The 15,512-nt window shown below is 45.0% G+C and overlaps 1 protein-coding gene across 1 annotated transcript in view; it reads right to left on the reverse strand.

Moving 5' to 3' along the window:
* Window positions 1–15,512, reverse strand: part of GRIK4 (glutamate ionotropic receptor kainate type subunit 4) — a 460,006-nt gene that overhangs the window by 84,788 nt on the left and 359,706 nt on the right. Inside the window, exon 9 of the mRNA XM_053366447.1 lies at window positions 2,514–2,666. Within this exon, the coding sequence (XP_053222422.1) occupies window positions 2,514–2,666 (153 nt within the window). The remainder of the gene's footprint in view (window positions 1–2,513; window positions 2,667–15,512) is intronic.

Raw genomic sequence — 15,512 nt, forward strand, 5'->3', positions numbered from 1 at the left:
AGCTTCCACATTCAGGGCCAGTTTCCCCACAGTAGAATGCAAACTCCAGGGTGGACTTGTGATGGCACAGGGCAAGTGACTTGTCTGTTATCACAGACGGGCCTTAGGTATGTAGACAGATGAAACCATTACTGCCAGTGTGGTGTAGTGGTTAGAGTGTAAGACTGGGACCCAGGAGACCAGGGTTCAAATCCCTACTCACCCATGAAGCTCACAGGGTGTGACCTTTGGCCAGTTACTGCCTCTCAGCCTAGCCTACCTCACAGGGTTTTTGTGGGGATTAAATGAGGAGGAGGAGGAGGAGGAGGAGAACCATGGATGCCACCTTGAACTCTTTGGAGTAAAGGGTGGCATGAAAATGCAACAAACAAACCAATAATAAAATAAAACTCATCCGAGACCCAGAAAAGCTGGCACAGGACCTGCTTTCACCAACAGATATTGATTTAATAAAGGGTAATCATCATAGAATAAGGCCTATGTAACTGGTACTCTATCAAGCTGAACACATCCTGGCTTTCCTGCTCCCTTTGGGACTTCAGAAAGGAGCCTTTTAAGTGGTGGCTCCCTACTTGAGGAATGCTCTCCCCAGGGAGGCACACTTGGCACCATCATTGCTTATCTTTAGGCACCAGGATAAAACATTTCTTTTCCTCCAGCTCTTTGGCTTTTAATCTATGGCCTCCTTCAGTGGGTGGGACGTTAGAGCAATTCAGAACAAAATACATAGTTTGGGTATTGCTCTGGAGAGATTTGAAGTATGTGATGAAAGCTACGTACTCCAAACATTCAAGCAGTGGCTTTATGAACACGAAAAACAGCGTTAGTCTCCTCACACTCCGAGACCTTGTTCTCCGGAGGTCCTAGGCATAACTACTTCAGACAGATGTTGCGCCAATTACCTAAAAGACCTACTACTTCCTTCCCAACAAAGAGCTTTTATGCTCGCAAGACTAAATGCCTTCCCCATCGGCAGTGACCACAGGTAACGGTAACGGTAAAGGTAAAGGGACCCCTGACCTTTAGGTCCAGTCATGACCGACTCTGGGGTTGCGGCGCTCATCTTGCTATATTGGCCGAGGGAGCTGGCGTACAGCTTCCGGGTCATGTGGCCAGCATGACTAAGCCGCTTCTGGCAAACCAGAGCAGCGCACGGAAACGCCGTTTACCTTCCTGCCGGAGTGGTACCTATTTATCTACTTGCATTTTGATGTGCTTTCGAACTGCTAGGTTGGCAGGAGCAGGGACCGAGCAACGGGAGGTCACCCCGTCACGGGGGATTCGAACCGCCAACCTTATGATGGGCAAGTCCTAGGCTCTGTGGTTTAACCCACAGTGCCACCCGCGTCCCGTGACCACAGGTAGATACTCGCAAATTCCTTATCAAGCCTGGACCATATTCTCTTGGACTGCACTTTGCACAGCAGACTCTGCAAACAGATGCTGAACAAAATGCCGGACCTGTGACTCACGGCTCCGAGAGAAAGCCAAATGAGGTTCCTCCTAGTGGACAGGGACAAGGACATTACTGCCTCAATGGCTTCCTTTTTAATCTCCATCCTATCTGAAAGGCTTCTTAATGACTCATCCCTCTAGGGGAATAGACAGGGTGAAGCAGAACAATTGAGTGCCTTGTGACCCTCAACAGCCTCACTCCTGTCCCTTTTAAATCTATCTATTTCACTGACTTGAAATGTCTTAACTCGAAATGCCAATACAGGTATTTGTATTGTATTGTAACTCTGCTTTCAAACATGTGAATAAGTTTCACATGTTTGGAAGTGAGAGCTGGACCATAAAGAAGGCTGATCGCCAAAGAATTGATGCTTTTGAATTATAGTGCTGGAGGAGACTCTTGAGAGTCCCATGGACCGCAAGAAGTTCAAACCTATCCATTCTTAAGGAAATCAGCCCTGAGTGCTCACTGGAAGGACAGATTGTGAAGCTGAGGCTCCAATACTTTGGCCACCTCATGAGAAGAGAAGACTCCCTGGAAAAGACCCTGATGTTGGGAAAGATGGAGGGCTCAAGGAGAAGGGGACGACAGAGGACGAGATGGTTGGACGGTGTTCTCGAAGCTACCAGCATGAGTTTGACCAAACTGCGGGAGGCAGTGGAAGACAGGAGTGCCTGGCGTGCTCTGGTCCGTGGGGTCACAAAGAGTCGGACGTGACTAAACGACTAAACAACAACAACAACATTTCACTGACTTGAAATGTCTTAACTTGAAATGCCAATACACGTATTTGTATTGTATTGTAACTCTGCTTTCAAACATGTGAATACGTTTCAGAGCTTTCTGTTCTGTTTTATGCCGGTTTTCGTGCATGTGTTATTTGTTGTACATTGCCTTGAGGTGCTTTTGTAAAAATACTTATTTCTTTTTAAAAAAAACCAAACCAACAAATATTTTAAAATCAATATCCCCACCACCGACTTGCTCAGCATTAAACCCCCTGGCAACACTTCTCTCCCTCTTCCATCCAAACCATTTATGTTCAATCCTTCCTCACCATTCTCAGATAGTTCATCAAGCTGGTGCCATGTTGCCAGATTTGGGCAGATCCGCAGGACAGGGGCTTGACGCCGATCTCCTGGCTCCGGTTCAGCTCCTGAACGGCGCTCACAACAGAGTAGACGGCATCAAACAACAAGGCAGAAGACAGCTGAAGATACCGGGAAGAGAAATGGAATAGGCAAAGGAAGTGTAACCCAGGCCGGAAAATTGCAGAGTGCACAAGGCATCCCATTTATCATGTTTTTAATATATGTCCAGCTCAAATTACTTTATTATTATTTTTTAAATTAAAAACGCCCCTTATTCTAAAAAGCCAAGCAAAAAATAAATATATAGGATTCAAAATCTCATTACTAGCAAAATTGCCCTGGTCACCTAATGTAATGTGTTATTAATAAAATAGGGTGGAATAGAAAAATAACTAGATCTATCAACCAACCAAAGAGCATTTTAAACTGAGCCAACTGTCTGGGTTTTAGGAAATGTAAATTGATGCAGCAGCACCACACAGGTGCCTTTTTTAACAATTCAGAAGGAGGGAAACAGGGGTGTATTTATTTGGCTATTTTTATTATTTTGCATTATTTATTCTTACTCTGCTACTTTTGGGGAAGGGCAGAGTGCTGAGGTGGGCATCGAATTCCTCCCTCTGGCAGCCATGAATCCTGTTTCTTTTCTTTTCTTTTCTTTTAAATTAAAAATAAAAAGCCAAGAGCAACAGCAAGGAAATCGACACCATTCCAACCCAATGAAGAAAAAAATGCAGATAATCTGACAGCTAGTTTCCTCTATAGACATACCTAAGTCATTTCTTTAGTGCATTTTATTTGTCTGCTTAGCCACATCAGAGATATCCTGAACTTTAACAAACCATTCGTATTTGCTGGGGCTTTTCTTCCCCCAGCATATTCTTCATTATCTGAGGCCTTGGCCTCGGATTCCTTCCCTGAGTGACGTCCAGCAGGTGCCCTTAAGAAGCAGGGTCTTTTAAGTTGTGGCACCAATCTTGTGGAATGCCATGGGGAAAGCCACCTGGTTCAAACATTCCAAGTTCTCTAGGGGGATAGTGGGAGACCATTGTCATGGAATGAGTTGCAGTTTGATACCCATACTGCTGCTGCATTGTTTTTAACTGGGTGATTCTTTATTCCTGCTGCCAAATGCCATTCCTTTGTTACTGTTATTATCTGTAATTTGATTTTACTGTTCTAAATTGATTTTTCTCTTCCCCTCCAGGCTTTTTAAATTCCATGCTTTTAGTTCTTAGAACTATTTTGTCTTCCCTGTGCTGATTTTTTTAGTGCCGTTTACTGATTTGATACTGTCAAATGGGTTTATGCTGCTCTTTGTTAATTTTTGCACTGGCGTTGCTTTTATATATTTGATGGTTTTTTGTTTTTTGTTTAGTACTGCTGATGTATTTTAGTGATTTCAATCCATGAACTGCCCAGAGGACACAGATGATTGGGCAACATAAAAATGCTTAAATAAAACAAAATAGATCTGTTTTGTGAATGAATTTAGCTGTCATTTAAAATAAAGAAAAGAAAACAAGGTAGAGCATTTATACAATAAACAATTTACAGTAATAACTGGAGGTTCATTGTCTGCAAGCAAAAGAAAGCAACAACTACATTTTAAGAGCCCCTTAAAAGCTTTCTTTCAAATAATTCAAATGTAAAATATTTGCATTGGATTTTAGTACTACACAATCTATTGGGGGGGGGGGAGATGGCTGGTGGAAAAAATTATGGCTTTGCATGCAAAATGTCATAAATTCAATTCCTGACATCACCCTTGTCTGAAACCCTGAAGAGATGCTACCAGCCAGTGTAGACAGTACTTGATTAGATGAATAAATCGTCTGGCTCAGTACAAAGCTTTTTTCTGTGTCCCTATGAAGTATGTAACTTCTGGTCAATAATGCTGAACACAAGGATAACTCTACTGCACATCATAAATAAATCTCTCCACTCGTTATGACATTTTCAAAGTCTAAAAATGTACTCAAGATCTTATTTAACCCCGTAGGGGGTAATGTTTTGCAAAGTACACTGATCTGCACTGAGTCACTCTTAAAGAGAAAATAGCCTAATTGACATATGAATCTCTGCCCAGATCTTGTCCCATGAGCCATTTCCCGAGTCTTGGAGAAACTTATAAGAATGCATCTTTATCTCTAAACCAGAGATTATATTATATAGTTGTGACAATTGCCCTTTTCTCTTTGGCTCTTTTTGTCAATAACTCTTCACATTATGTTGATTTCTCAGCCGACTTATCAAGTCTTAATTCAGAATACTGGACTTGAAATTCTTCAACCCAAGCAGGCATCAAGTGCGATGAATTAACATTCATCTCTTCGTGAGTAATATATCTGTTATGCACCACTAAATCCTTAAATCGCAAAACATTATGTAAGACTCCCAAGGGAAAGTCTCCTAAAACATCTTGTAAATTAAATTTAGAGTCTACAGAAATGCACCCAGGCTCAGTTTATTTCTGTACTTATCCCAGGATTTCAACAGTTACAGTGGTATTAACTTCTGCCCGTACAACCTTTAGCACTTACATTTAGCCATCTAAGATAAGGCCTTTCGAGGGATTGATAGGAATGCCTGTTCCAACTAGTGATGTGGCTGGGACTCATATTACCGGGCTTGGAAAATAACAGCTCTCTGGTGTGCGTAGTGCTCACCTCAAATGCAAAGTGAGGATGGTGACATCCAAAGTCTCCTCTGAGCCAGAGAAGAATTCCCTCCTGGCTATGCTGTCCTCTTTGGGACACCCACTGATCCCCCAGCCTCCCACCACTTTACTTTCTAATTCAATGCTTTGGTGGTGGTGTAAAGGGTACGAAATTGAGAGAAAGAGGCCTTCTCCCTGTACTGGGAGGTAAGGTAAAGGTAAAGGACCCCTGGACAGTTAAGTCCAGTCAAAGGTGACTATGGAGTTGTGACGCTCATCTCGCTTTAAGGCCGAGGGAGCCAGCGTTTGTCCACACATAGCTTTCCGGGTCATGTGGCCAGCATGGCTAAACTGCTTCTGGAGCAATGGGACACCGTGATGGAAGCCATTTACCTTCCTGCCGCAACCATACCTATTTATCTACTTGCACTAGTGTGCTAGTCCAGGGGGGAAGTTACCGTGGGGCAGTGGCATAGCGTGGGTTGTCAGCACCCGGGGCAAGGCAAGTAATTTGCGCCCCCTAACCCATGGATTTGCCCTAACCCCAGATGTTGCGCCCGGTGCGGCCGCCCCCTGCACCCCCCACGCTACGCCACTGCCGTGGGGCGAGGTCCAGAACCTGAGTCGAGGGTCGGCAGACAGTCCTCCACGGGCGAAGCGGGGTCCACAGCGAGGAGCCGGGCAAGGACAGGAACTCCGGGGGAACCGGACTGGGTGCTGGCTGAGACAGCTCTTCAACGACGTTGCTCCCGCAACCTGGGACCGGGCTGACTGGCTTTTATCTTCTCTGAGGCCAGGGGCGGTCCCGGCCCCCAGGAGACCCGCCTCTCCTGGCCTTAAGGCGAGCACTCCTCCTGGGAGAAACCAGTTCCCTTCGCCTCTCTGCCCTGAGCCTCTGCAGTTCAGGAGAGGCTGAAGGGTTACTGGACCCAGGGGGAGACTCACCTGTAGGCACTGAGTCCTCAACCATCTCCGGAGCCAGAGTGGATTCACCTGGTGCCTGCTCCTGAGGATCCGGCACAGGTGCAGGCGCTTCAGAATCAAGGCCCTGCCCCAGTTCAGCCGGCCCTGGAGGTGGGGACTCCTGTGCAGGCTGGGATTCCTCCGGTTCCGCCTCTGAATCGGATTCCCAGGCCATCACAACTGGTGTGCTTTCAAACTGCTAGGTTAGCAGGAACTGAGACAGAGCAATGGGAGCTCACCCCGTCACGGGGATTCAAAAGGCTCAGTGGTTTAGACTACAGCGCCACCCACACTGTCCTACGTATCCTACTTACCCACTTATCCTAGAGGATAAGTCTATAAATGGCTACTAGTCACAGTGGCTATGTTCTGCCTCGATGGTCGGAGGCAGTAATGCTTCTGCCTACTGGCTGTGGGAAACCACAGGAGAGGCAGAGTGGTCTTGTGCTCAGGTCCTGCTTGGGGCATCTGGGACGCTATGAGAACAGGGTGCTGGAGTGGAAGGGACACCAGCCTGATCCAGGCTATGATGCTCTGCACTGGCATGAGGTTAGTTACAGCAGCCTCCTGCATAAATGTAGCCTTCCCAGGGGCTACTGACATTACAGATTCAGATTGCCCTTGAAATAAACCAAGTGATTGCCTATTGTTTGGGTTGTGATTAGCCAATAATCCTATGACCATTCCCCCCACAAGGATCTTATACTACAGATTGGGGCGTTTACCTCAGTGGCAGACCAGCTGCTTCTTTTGCATGCAGAAGATCCCATGTAGAACATCTCTGGCATCTCCAGGTAGGGCTGGGAAAGATCCTTGTTTGAAGCCCTGTAGATCGTCTGCTACCAGTCAGTGTAGACAATATGGAGCTAGATGGACAACTGTTGTATAAGGCAGTCTCCCTATAGTCAATGAACTTTTACCCAGAGTAGACCCACTGAAATCAATGACCATAAGTACCTTAGGCCCATTAATTTCCATGGGCCTACTCCAGGGGTTGGCAAGGTTTACGTCGCCTGGGCTGGTTCACTCCAGCGGAGATCCCTCTGTGGGCCGGATCGAGCACCCGTGATTTCTGGCGTCTGTGTCTGCGCAGACACAATTTCTGGCGCCGTGGAAGCGAGTCCCTGCACCACACCGGTTTAGCGTAGTGCACGGGGACTTGCTGAGTGGGCGGCTTGTGGGCTGGTTAAACAACACCCGTGGGCCGCTTGTGGCGCATGGGGCTAACTTGCTGACCCCTGGCCTACTCTGAGTAAAGGTTAGTTGACCAGAGCTCCTCTATTCCTAATCCCGGTCTCGCTAAACTCTCTAGGTCCCTTCCTGCACGCAGGACTTTCATATCTGACAATACTGCTTTGGCAAAGGAGTACCCAATCTGTGTTGACAGCCCAACTTACACTCATTTGCTTCTAATCACTTCTATTTATTCCTCTAGACTCAGGTGGTACTTATTTTTTCCCCCCAACCCCAATCCCATTGGTTTCGTTTCATTTTTCATCAAGTTATTAACTGGTCATTTTCTCTCTCCTCCTCACTGCTATGACTAAGATTTCACCTTTAATTATCATCACTTCCTGCATTTTCTCATTGTTGTCGGTTCCTTATTATTATCAAAGCTCGGTTTCTCCTAACTAACCTCTCTCCTCAGAGCGTCTCTCCTCAATTACCATTGTGGGGGTTCGGCGAGGTGTCTTCACTTCAGAAATCCCTTGCGTCACCTCACCTCCTCTGGCATGTGAGCAAAATTATATCTGAGAATACCTACTGCTTGTGTCATTTCTCTCCTCTAGCTATTCTGCACAAACAACTCTGGATGTAATTAATTCCCAAAATGGACAGTGCCTTCCTTTGAGCTTCTGCAGGAGGCATGCACTTTCCAGATCCCTCCTGAAGCTCTTAATCTTTGCTATGGGGAAGACTTCTATTGCTTAAGGAATGTTCTTTGGTGCCTTCATATAAGTAAGAAGTACTATGGGTAAGAAGAAATGTACTTTGCACATGCTTAGAGGCACTCTGCACTACAGGTTGCAGGAAAAGGGGAAATATGTAATGGGGAAACATATTCCGAGGCACAACACTAATTCAGGGTTGTAAATTATGGAAGGCAGGGCCTGCAGGAGCCATCCCATCCAATCCCAGGAAAACTATCCCTTTCCTGCACTTTCAGGTTTCATTTTTTAAAAAAGCTTCTCTCCTTTCTACTTACAGAGCTATAAGAAAAACTGTGAAGGCAATATTTTACCCAGCTACTTAGCAAGAAAAAACATGCCCCATCTTCCAGGATGTAGTGTTAATACAGGAAGACACCTTCCAAGCCCTTGGCTCCCTAATTTTAAAACATAAACACATGAAACCACGTATATTTAGGACTTTGCTATCTGATACTTTTTTATTATCTCCCCTCTACCCTTCTATCTCTAGTTTCTCCACTACCAAGATGTCTTGTTAATGGCCTGCACTAACGATGCTCCTTTCTCAAAAGGAGGCTCATAGGCCCATAAGAGATCACCTTGAAGGTGGACACGATCTCCTATTGCATCCCAACAGCTGAGTCTTTATACTAATGGGGAACCTTTAACCCTCCAGAAGTTACTGAGCTACAACTCTCATCTTTCCTAGCAAGCATGGCCAAAGGCCAAGGATGGTGGGAGTTGTAGTGTAACAACATCTGGAGGGCCAAGGACTCACCACAACTGATTTATACTATTTTCTTTCTCCTAGAAATTAGTGCCAATTCCCCATGCCCCTGATAATCTATCAGTGCAAAAATTGGGGCATACTTTTGGTCCCTGGTTTGTCAACACCTTCCTATTCCACTTCTGTGATGTTCCCACCCCAAGGCTCGATTCCTGGAAGCTTTTGAAGCAACACTTGTTGTCAAACATTTTCTAAACTCTGCCTCAGGTGAGCTCCATTGCCATGCTCACAATTATGTCTTGAGGGGAAACCTTTCTGAAGGTCGCTAAGGGAAAGGGGTCTCAGAAAACACAAATGTTGTCAAGCCCTTGATCAATGGTTGCACACCGTTCTCTAGTTTTCTGTTCTCTTGATTTTGAGATTTTTCTGCAAACCCTCCTGGATTTTTAACCTCACGCGAGATCCTCAAGGTTTGGCGGAATAACAGCATTAATGTGAAAGAGTCCCAGATCTAGCTTGCCAGTAATAGGTCAAAAACATCCAATATATTTGGGTGTGCTTTCCATTTGTTACCTCCATGTCAGAAATCCAGCTTGTCATCTTTAATTGTCTTCGGTCCGTTTTTCATCTCCTTTTCCCTTCCTCTGTGCAGTTAACGATCTCTTATTAGCTACCACAAATGATGCTTGTAGATCTTAATGAAGCATATGACACTATTGATTGGGATATTTGACTTTGTAAGCCTACAAACATTTGCTTCAATTCCAGGAGTGGTTTTTATGTTTGCCAATGTCTCTTTTTGTTTAATTTTATCAGACAGGATGATCAAGGACAGTTTTCTATGAAGCTGTATAATGGCTGTACACATGCAATCTGGAGAGGGTGGCGCTGAACATTTTTCAATGTGGCGGCATGCCACAGTCTATGGCAGGGTTGGGAAATATCAAGCCTGGAGGCCAAATGTGGCCCTCTGGGCATCTCTGCCTGGCCCTTAGGACTCTACCCAGCCCACACCCTTCACTGGTCCTGCTCTGCACCCTCCTAGAGTGATTTTCCCTGGCTAGAATATGATCATGAACTGTGGTAATGCCTCTAGTTTGCATGGATAGGGAGGGGGTGGGTCTGGTCACACCCACCACTGGTATCATGCTCCTGGAACATTGCCCATGAGAGGATGCAGCACTTGGGCCAACAAATTTCACCCATTCCTGCTCAAACTAATTTCCAAATTTTGTGGGTTCTGCTAAGCAGAGGTGCTCTTTCAGATATCAGAAAGGGGAGAGAGGAACAAAAATATCATTGTTCACAGAAGAAAGTCTCAAGAAAATTGAAAGGTCCACTCTTGGTGGTCCACTCATACATATTCATAGTGAATTCAATTCTCCAAGTGAGGAGATTTAACACAGCCCAAATGGAAATTTGGGGGGAAATCCAAGGTTTATAGGAGTGCAAAGAATGGTCAAAAACCCTAAAGAGAGGAGGGAAGGGAAAGCCCCAAATCACTCAATTTGGACTGAGCATGCTCAGGGTTGGATTGGGGGGCTGGGATAGAACCTGGGAGCAGATGGAATGGGGTATCATGGGAAAGGGCATGGCTGGCTGACTAGAAGCATGAACACAATATTCCACACTGCACCCGTTTGTTTCAAGTAGAGATGTGGGAGAAAAGCGATATTGGTTCTGTTTTCAGGTTGCATTTGTATTTGCACTTGTCAAATCAACATGCGATCTGAAACACAGCTATCCTTCAAAAATTGCACTTCTGCAACGCTTGTGATGCAGTTTTCTCACCAAAACTGTGTGCGCTGAAATCCAAACATTTTGGGAAAGTGTGCATGCAAATGCTTAAGTTGGTGAAAATAATATGCAAAAATACATATTAGGAATATGTGCTTAAAAATCTACATACTACTCAAAACTGCACTAAAATGTGTGGGGGGGGTATTGTATATTCACAAATGTGGAGAACTGAATTTAAGAATGGAAAAGTAAGAAACTGAGAGAAAATGGATGGATTTGTCCGTCCTTAGTTTCAAATCCCACTTCTTATGAAGCTTTAATAGCAAAAACAGCAGTGCCTTTTAAGTGCATTTTTGACAGTCACTTTTAAATCAACTTTATTCCATTGGTATCATTTTTATTCTGCCTTTCCTCCAATAACTTTATGGGATTCTCACGCAAGGTTGCTCCTCTGCCCATTTGGGGCTTCTGAATTGCTGCCTCAGGGTTTATTCCCATTGCAAACATGGATTTGCTATTTTCTCTGCCACTTCTGTTTTATTGTTGTTTGATCAGAAAAGTAATGAGGGTTGGGAAGCTGAAGGACCAAGTGGTGTCTCCACTGCCAACCTGAAACACTGCTGCTGTGCGTTAGCTGGGGCAAAAGGTAGAGTCGGGGCAAGTGGTCTCTCTCTCTCCATTTTATTCCAGTTCCAAGCTAATGTACATTAGGGAGCCAGGGAATCAGGCCCCTTGGGAGAGACAAAACTGCCCTAGCACCACCATCCCACCTCACCCCACTTGTGAGAGCCAGTGTGGTGTTGTGGTTAAGAGCAATAGACTCGTAATCTGGTGAACCGGGTTCGCGTCTCCGCTCCTCCACGTGCAGCTGCTGGGTGACCTTGGGCTAGTCACACTTCTCTGAAGTCTCTCAGCCCCGCTCACCTCACAGAGTGTTTGTTGTGGGGGAGGAAGGGGAAGGAGAATGTTAGCCGCTTTGAGACTCCTTCAGGTAGTGATAAAGCGGGATATCAAATCCAAACTCGTCTCTTCTTCTTCTTGTGGCCCTTTCCACTTTCATGCGGATCTGCATCACAGCACAGCCTCTGCTGTGGTGGAGCCCCTGCAAATGGTAGCCCTCCTCTCTGTTGATGGAGAGGTGACTGCATGACATCCAACCTTACTCTTAGCCCCTAGCCATCAATGAGTCGGTGGTGATCGTTGTGCTTCTATTTATCTTGCTGCTTTTCTGGAAAATATTGCTTTTGTTATTCCACTACAGGTTACTGCAAGGTGCTCCATTATGAGATGACAGGGTATGAAATTTATTTTAATGAATAAACAAACCGATTATTGGTCTTGCATAAATTAAGGGATTCCTGTGAGCCTTGGAGGTTCTCGTTCCTCTTTCGTTCCCTCCTTTTTAATTATTATTTTTTTAAAAAAAAATCTTCTCCTTGGACTTGATCCCATGGACTCCTTTCCTAAACCGTATTCTGCCTTAGACCTGATCCTGCCACAGCCTATTTCAGCACCCGCAATTCATGACTCCCACTCACTCCCATCACCCATTCTACTGCCTTTCTTTGTGGCATGTTTCTCTCTGCCTTGATGCTGACCAAAGGTGGACCGGTGGTTTCAGTTTCACCCAGTTTCTCGTTCTTCCAAGTTTAAATTTAGTTCTCCAGACTGCCATATAATATGCAATTATTTTTTTAAAAAAAGTCCTCATGAAAACTCACCAGCATTTTAGTGCAATTTTCTTCCAATATAGACATGCTTAAATGCCCTTTTGCCTAATATGCATATTATTGCAAAGCAATTTCCCCTAACATAATGCATTTTTTAAAATGTTAATTCCACTCATATGTGCATTTTTATGCACTCTACCCTAGTAAAGACACGGGTGGCGCTATGGGTTAAACCACAGAGTGTAGGGCTTGCCGATCAGAAGGTCGGCGGTTTGAATCCCCGCAACAGGGTGAGCTCCCATTGCTCAGTCCCTGCTCCTGCCAACCTAGCAGTTCAAAAGCACGTCAAAGTGCAAGTAGATAAATAGGTACGGCTCCGGCGGGAAGGTAAATGACCTTTCCGTGTACTCTGGCTTCCATCCCATTGCTCCAGAAGCAGTTTAGTCATGCTGGCCACATGACCTGGAAAGCTGTCTGTGGACAAACGGCAGCTCCCTCAGCCAGTACAGCGAGACGAGCACCGCGACCCCAGAGTCGTCTGCAACTGGACCTAATGGCCAGGAGTCCCTTTACCTTTACCCTAGTAAAGGTAAGGTGAAAGACCCCTGGACAGTTCAGCTGAATTCAACTATGGGGTGCAGCGCTCATCTCCACTTTCAGGTCAAGAGAGCTGGTGTTTGTCCGCAGACAGCTTTTCTGGGTCATGTGGCCAGCATGACTAAACCGCTTCTGGTGCACAGAAGACCGTGATGAATGCCAGAGAGCATGGAAATGTTGTTTACCTTCCCACCACAGCGGTACCTATTTATCTACTCACGCTGGTGTGCTTTCAAACTGCTAGGTTGGCAGAAGCTGGGACAGAGTAATGGCAGCTCATCCCGTTGTGCAGATTCAAACCACTGACCTTCCGATTGGCAAGCCCAAGAGGCTCAGTGGGTTAGACCACAGCACCACCTGTGTCCCTCACCTGCCTTATTACATGCCTTTTGTACACATTATTGGGCTGGCAAACTGCACTGTAAAGTTCAAGAAGTACAAATTCTAAAGGATGGTTGTATTTCATTTCACCTATTATTTCAAGAAGTGAGAGTCAGGCAGGTTAGTCTTTAAATGCAAATTAAATTGACGTTCTCCGCCTTCTCCACCATTTACTTTCTTCTCAATCTCAACATGAGGAACGCCCAACAACATCTTCTTGGTGAAGCCTGCCATCTGCAGAAGCCTCCCCAGTTCCTTTCTGGCTCATCAGTTCCCAGCTTGTTCCAACCCTCGCCTGAAAACCATATTTCCTACTTCCGTCTGGGTCTCTTAATTGCCAACTCCCTCTGCCACTATTTATCTGTAGTCTTATTTAATGCAATAAAGCAATTTGTGATTCTGTTCATATGGCAGATGCCGCAGACAATTAAGTAGTATTTCTCCATAAGAAGGCTATTGTGTGGATCCTCAGGGCTTTCCTGCCACCCACTTGGTATGAAATACATTCCCCTCATCTCTTCCCACTCAAAACCTTAGATCAAATCTCCAACCCTTTAGAAAAACCTCATCTTTTTTTCTTTTTGACATTAATAGCCCTTTTGCAAACCTCCGCTCGTTTGCTTATTATCGTATATTGTATCATGGGTGGTGTGTTTTAATTTTTGTCCCTTGTCTGTTGTAAATAGTGCTAATGAATTATAGCAAAATGCAATCTGGGGATTGGGCAGGAGGTAGCTTGTCAGCAGCTTCCTCTTCTTTTGTTCCAGGGATTAGCCAAAATCATTAGAAGAGACCAAGGAAGCTCCTTCTGGAAACTGCATAAGAAGTAAAGAAACTGAATAGTGGGGAATAATTCTTCCTCCCCTCTAAGAGCGTTGAGCTGCTTTACTCCTGCACACTGGTCACTCATTGACTATGGCAAAGGGTGTGGAACTGCATATAGAAACAAGGCATGAGCTATCATGAGACTTCACAACAATCAGAATTTCCATTTCACTTGAGAGCAGAGGCATTCAATAGTGATGCATTCAGCTGCCATTCCTAGACTAAAGGGAATGTCTACCCTGTGTTAAATGTAAGCTTGTAAGCTTGTAGGGGCAGAGACCCATCCTCATTTGAAATGCCATGCACAAGAATGGGCCTACACATCTGAATTACTGAATGGGTGAAGCAATCTAAAGCCCATTAATCGCAATTTGCACATCCCTACAATTAGCACTCTCAAACCATGGATGTGTTGTTTGAAACTTTAAGTAAAATTTCCATCAGAATAAAGCCCAAAGGTGAATGAGGCTGTTCTAACAAACTCTGTGAGCATAAATCCTGCATTTCCTAGGAAACCACACTTGGAGATCTCTCAAACGGAGGTGTATATATAGAGATAGATATAGAAACAACAACAACTATATCTTTGCCCCCAAATTTAACACAGTAAAAAGAAGTGCCACAATCCATTGGTACAATCAGGGTTTCTGTCAATGAAATAAACAGTTAATTACAAACATCTGCTTTAGCCTACATTCTAATTACCTAATCTAGCCATCTGCAATTTTAATGATTTCCCCTGATTTCCTTTCTTTGCAGTGTGATTAATTGGAAGTTTTTTTCTTTTTCTTTTTTTCAGCAAATACCTCCCTGCTCCTTTTGCAAACATGCTCCACTGTCTCCTAGCAAGAAAGCCTTGGGATTTCCGTGGCTTATGTGGAACCTCCTGGCAGGCCCAGCTGTCAGGGATTCGGTTCTCAGAGCTTCCTGGGGAGGTTCAGCTCCCCTGAGGTTGATGGGTAAACATGTAAATCCCTAGGCAGTTGGGACCTTTCCTTGAATTGCGCCTTGCTAAAGTTTATTGACACCAAATGTCATAAGAAAAACAATGAACAATTCCCTATGTGGATTTAAAAGTCCTTCCACCATGGATAATGAGTGGTTCCCACAAACCAAGACAAATGTTGCTTTTGTGTTGCTAGGAAAATACTGTTCCGGTGCATATGACACCCTGTGAATCAGCCACTTTATGTTGTGATGTCTCTGGATGACTGCAGCAACAGCTGTCTGAATGCTACCTACAAAAACTCATGGAGGGCCCTTCTAGTCTCAGAGTTGCCTCCTGCTGTCTCACAAAATGTCAGGAACTGGGCAGAGGAAGAATGGTGAAGACCGTCTCCCCAGCCTGACCCTTCCAGGGAAGAGGAAGACAGTTCAGAAGTACAACAGGGGTTTGAGGGAGGTCACAGCTTAGAGGCAGATGAGGGGGAAAGCTGGGAAATAATGGGAGAGGAGGAGGAGGAGGAGGAAGAGAAAGCACCAGTGAGGCATAG

This window comes from Podarcis raffonei, chromosome 15 (assembly GCF_027172205.1).
Source record: "Podarcis raffonei isolate rPodRaf1 chromosome 15, rPodRaf1.pri, whole genome shotgun sequence".
Classification (NCBI taxonomy): domain Eukaryota; kingdom Metazoa; phylum Chordata; class Lepidosauria; order Squamata; family Lacertidae; genus Podarcis; species Podarcis raffonei.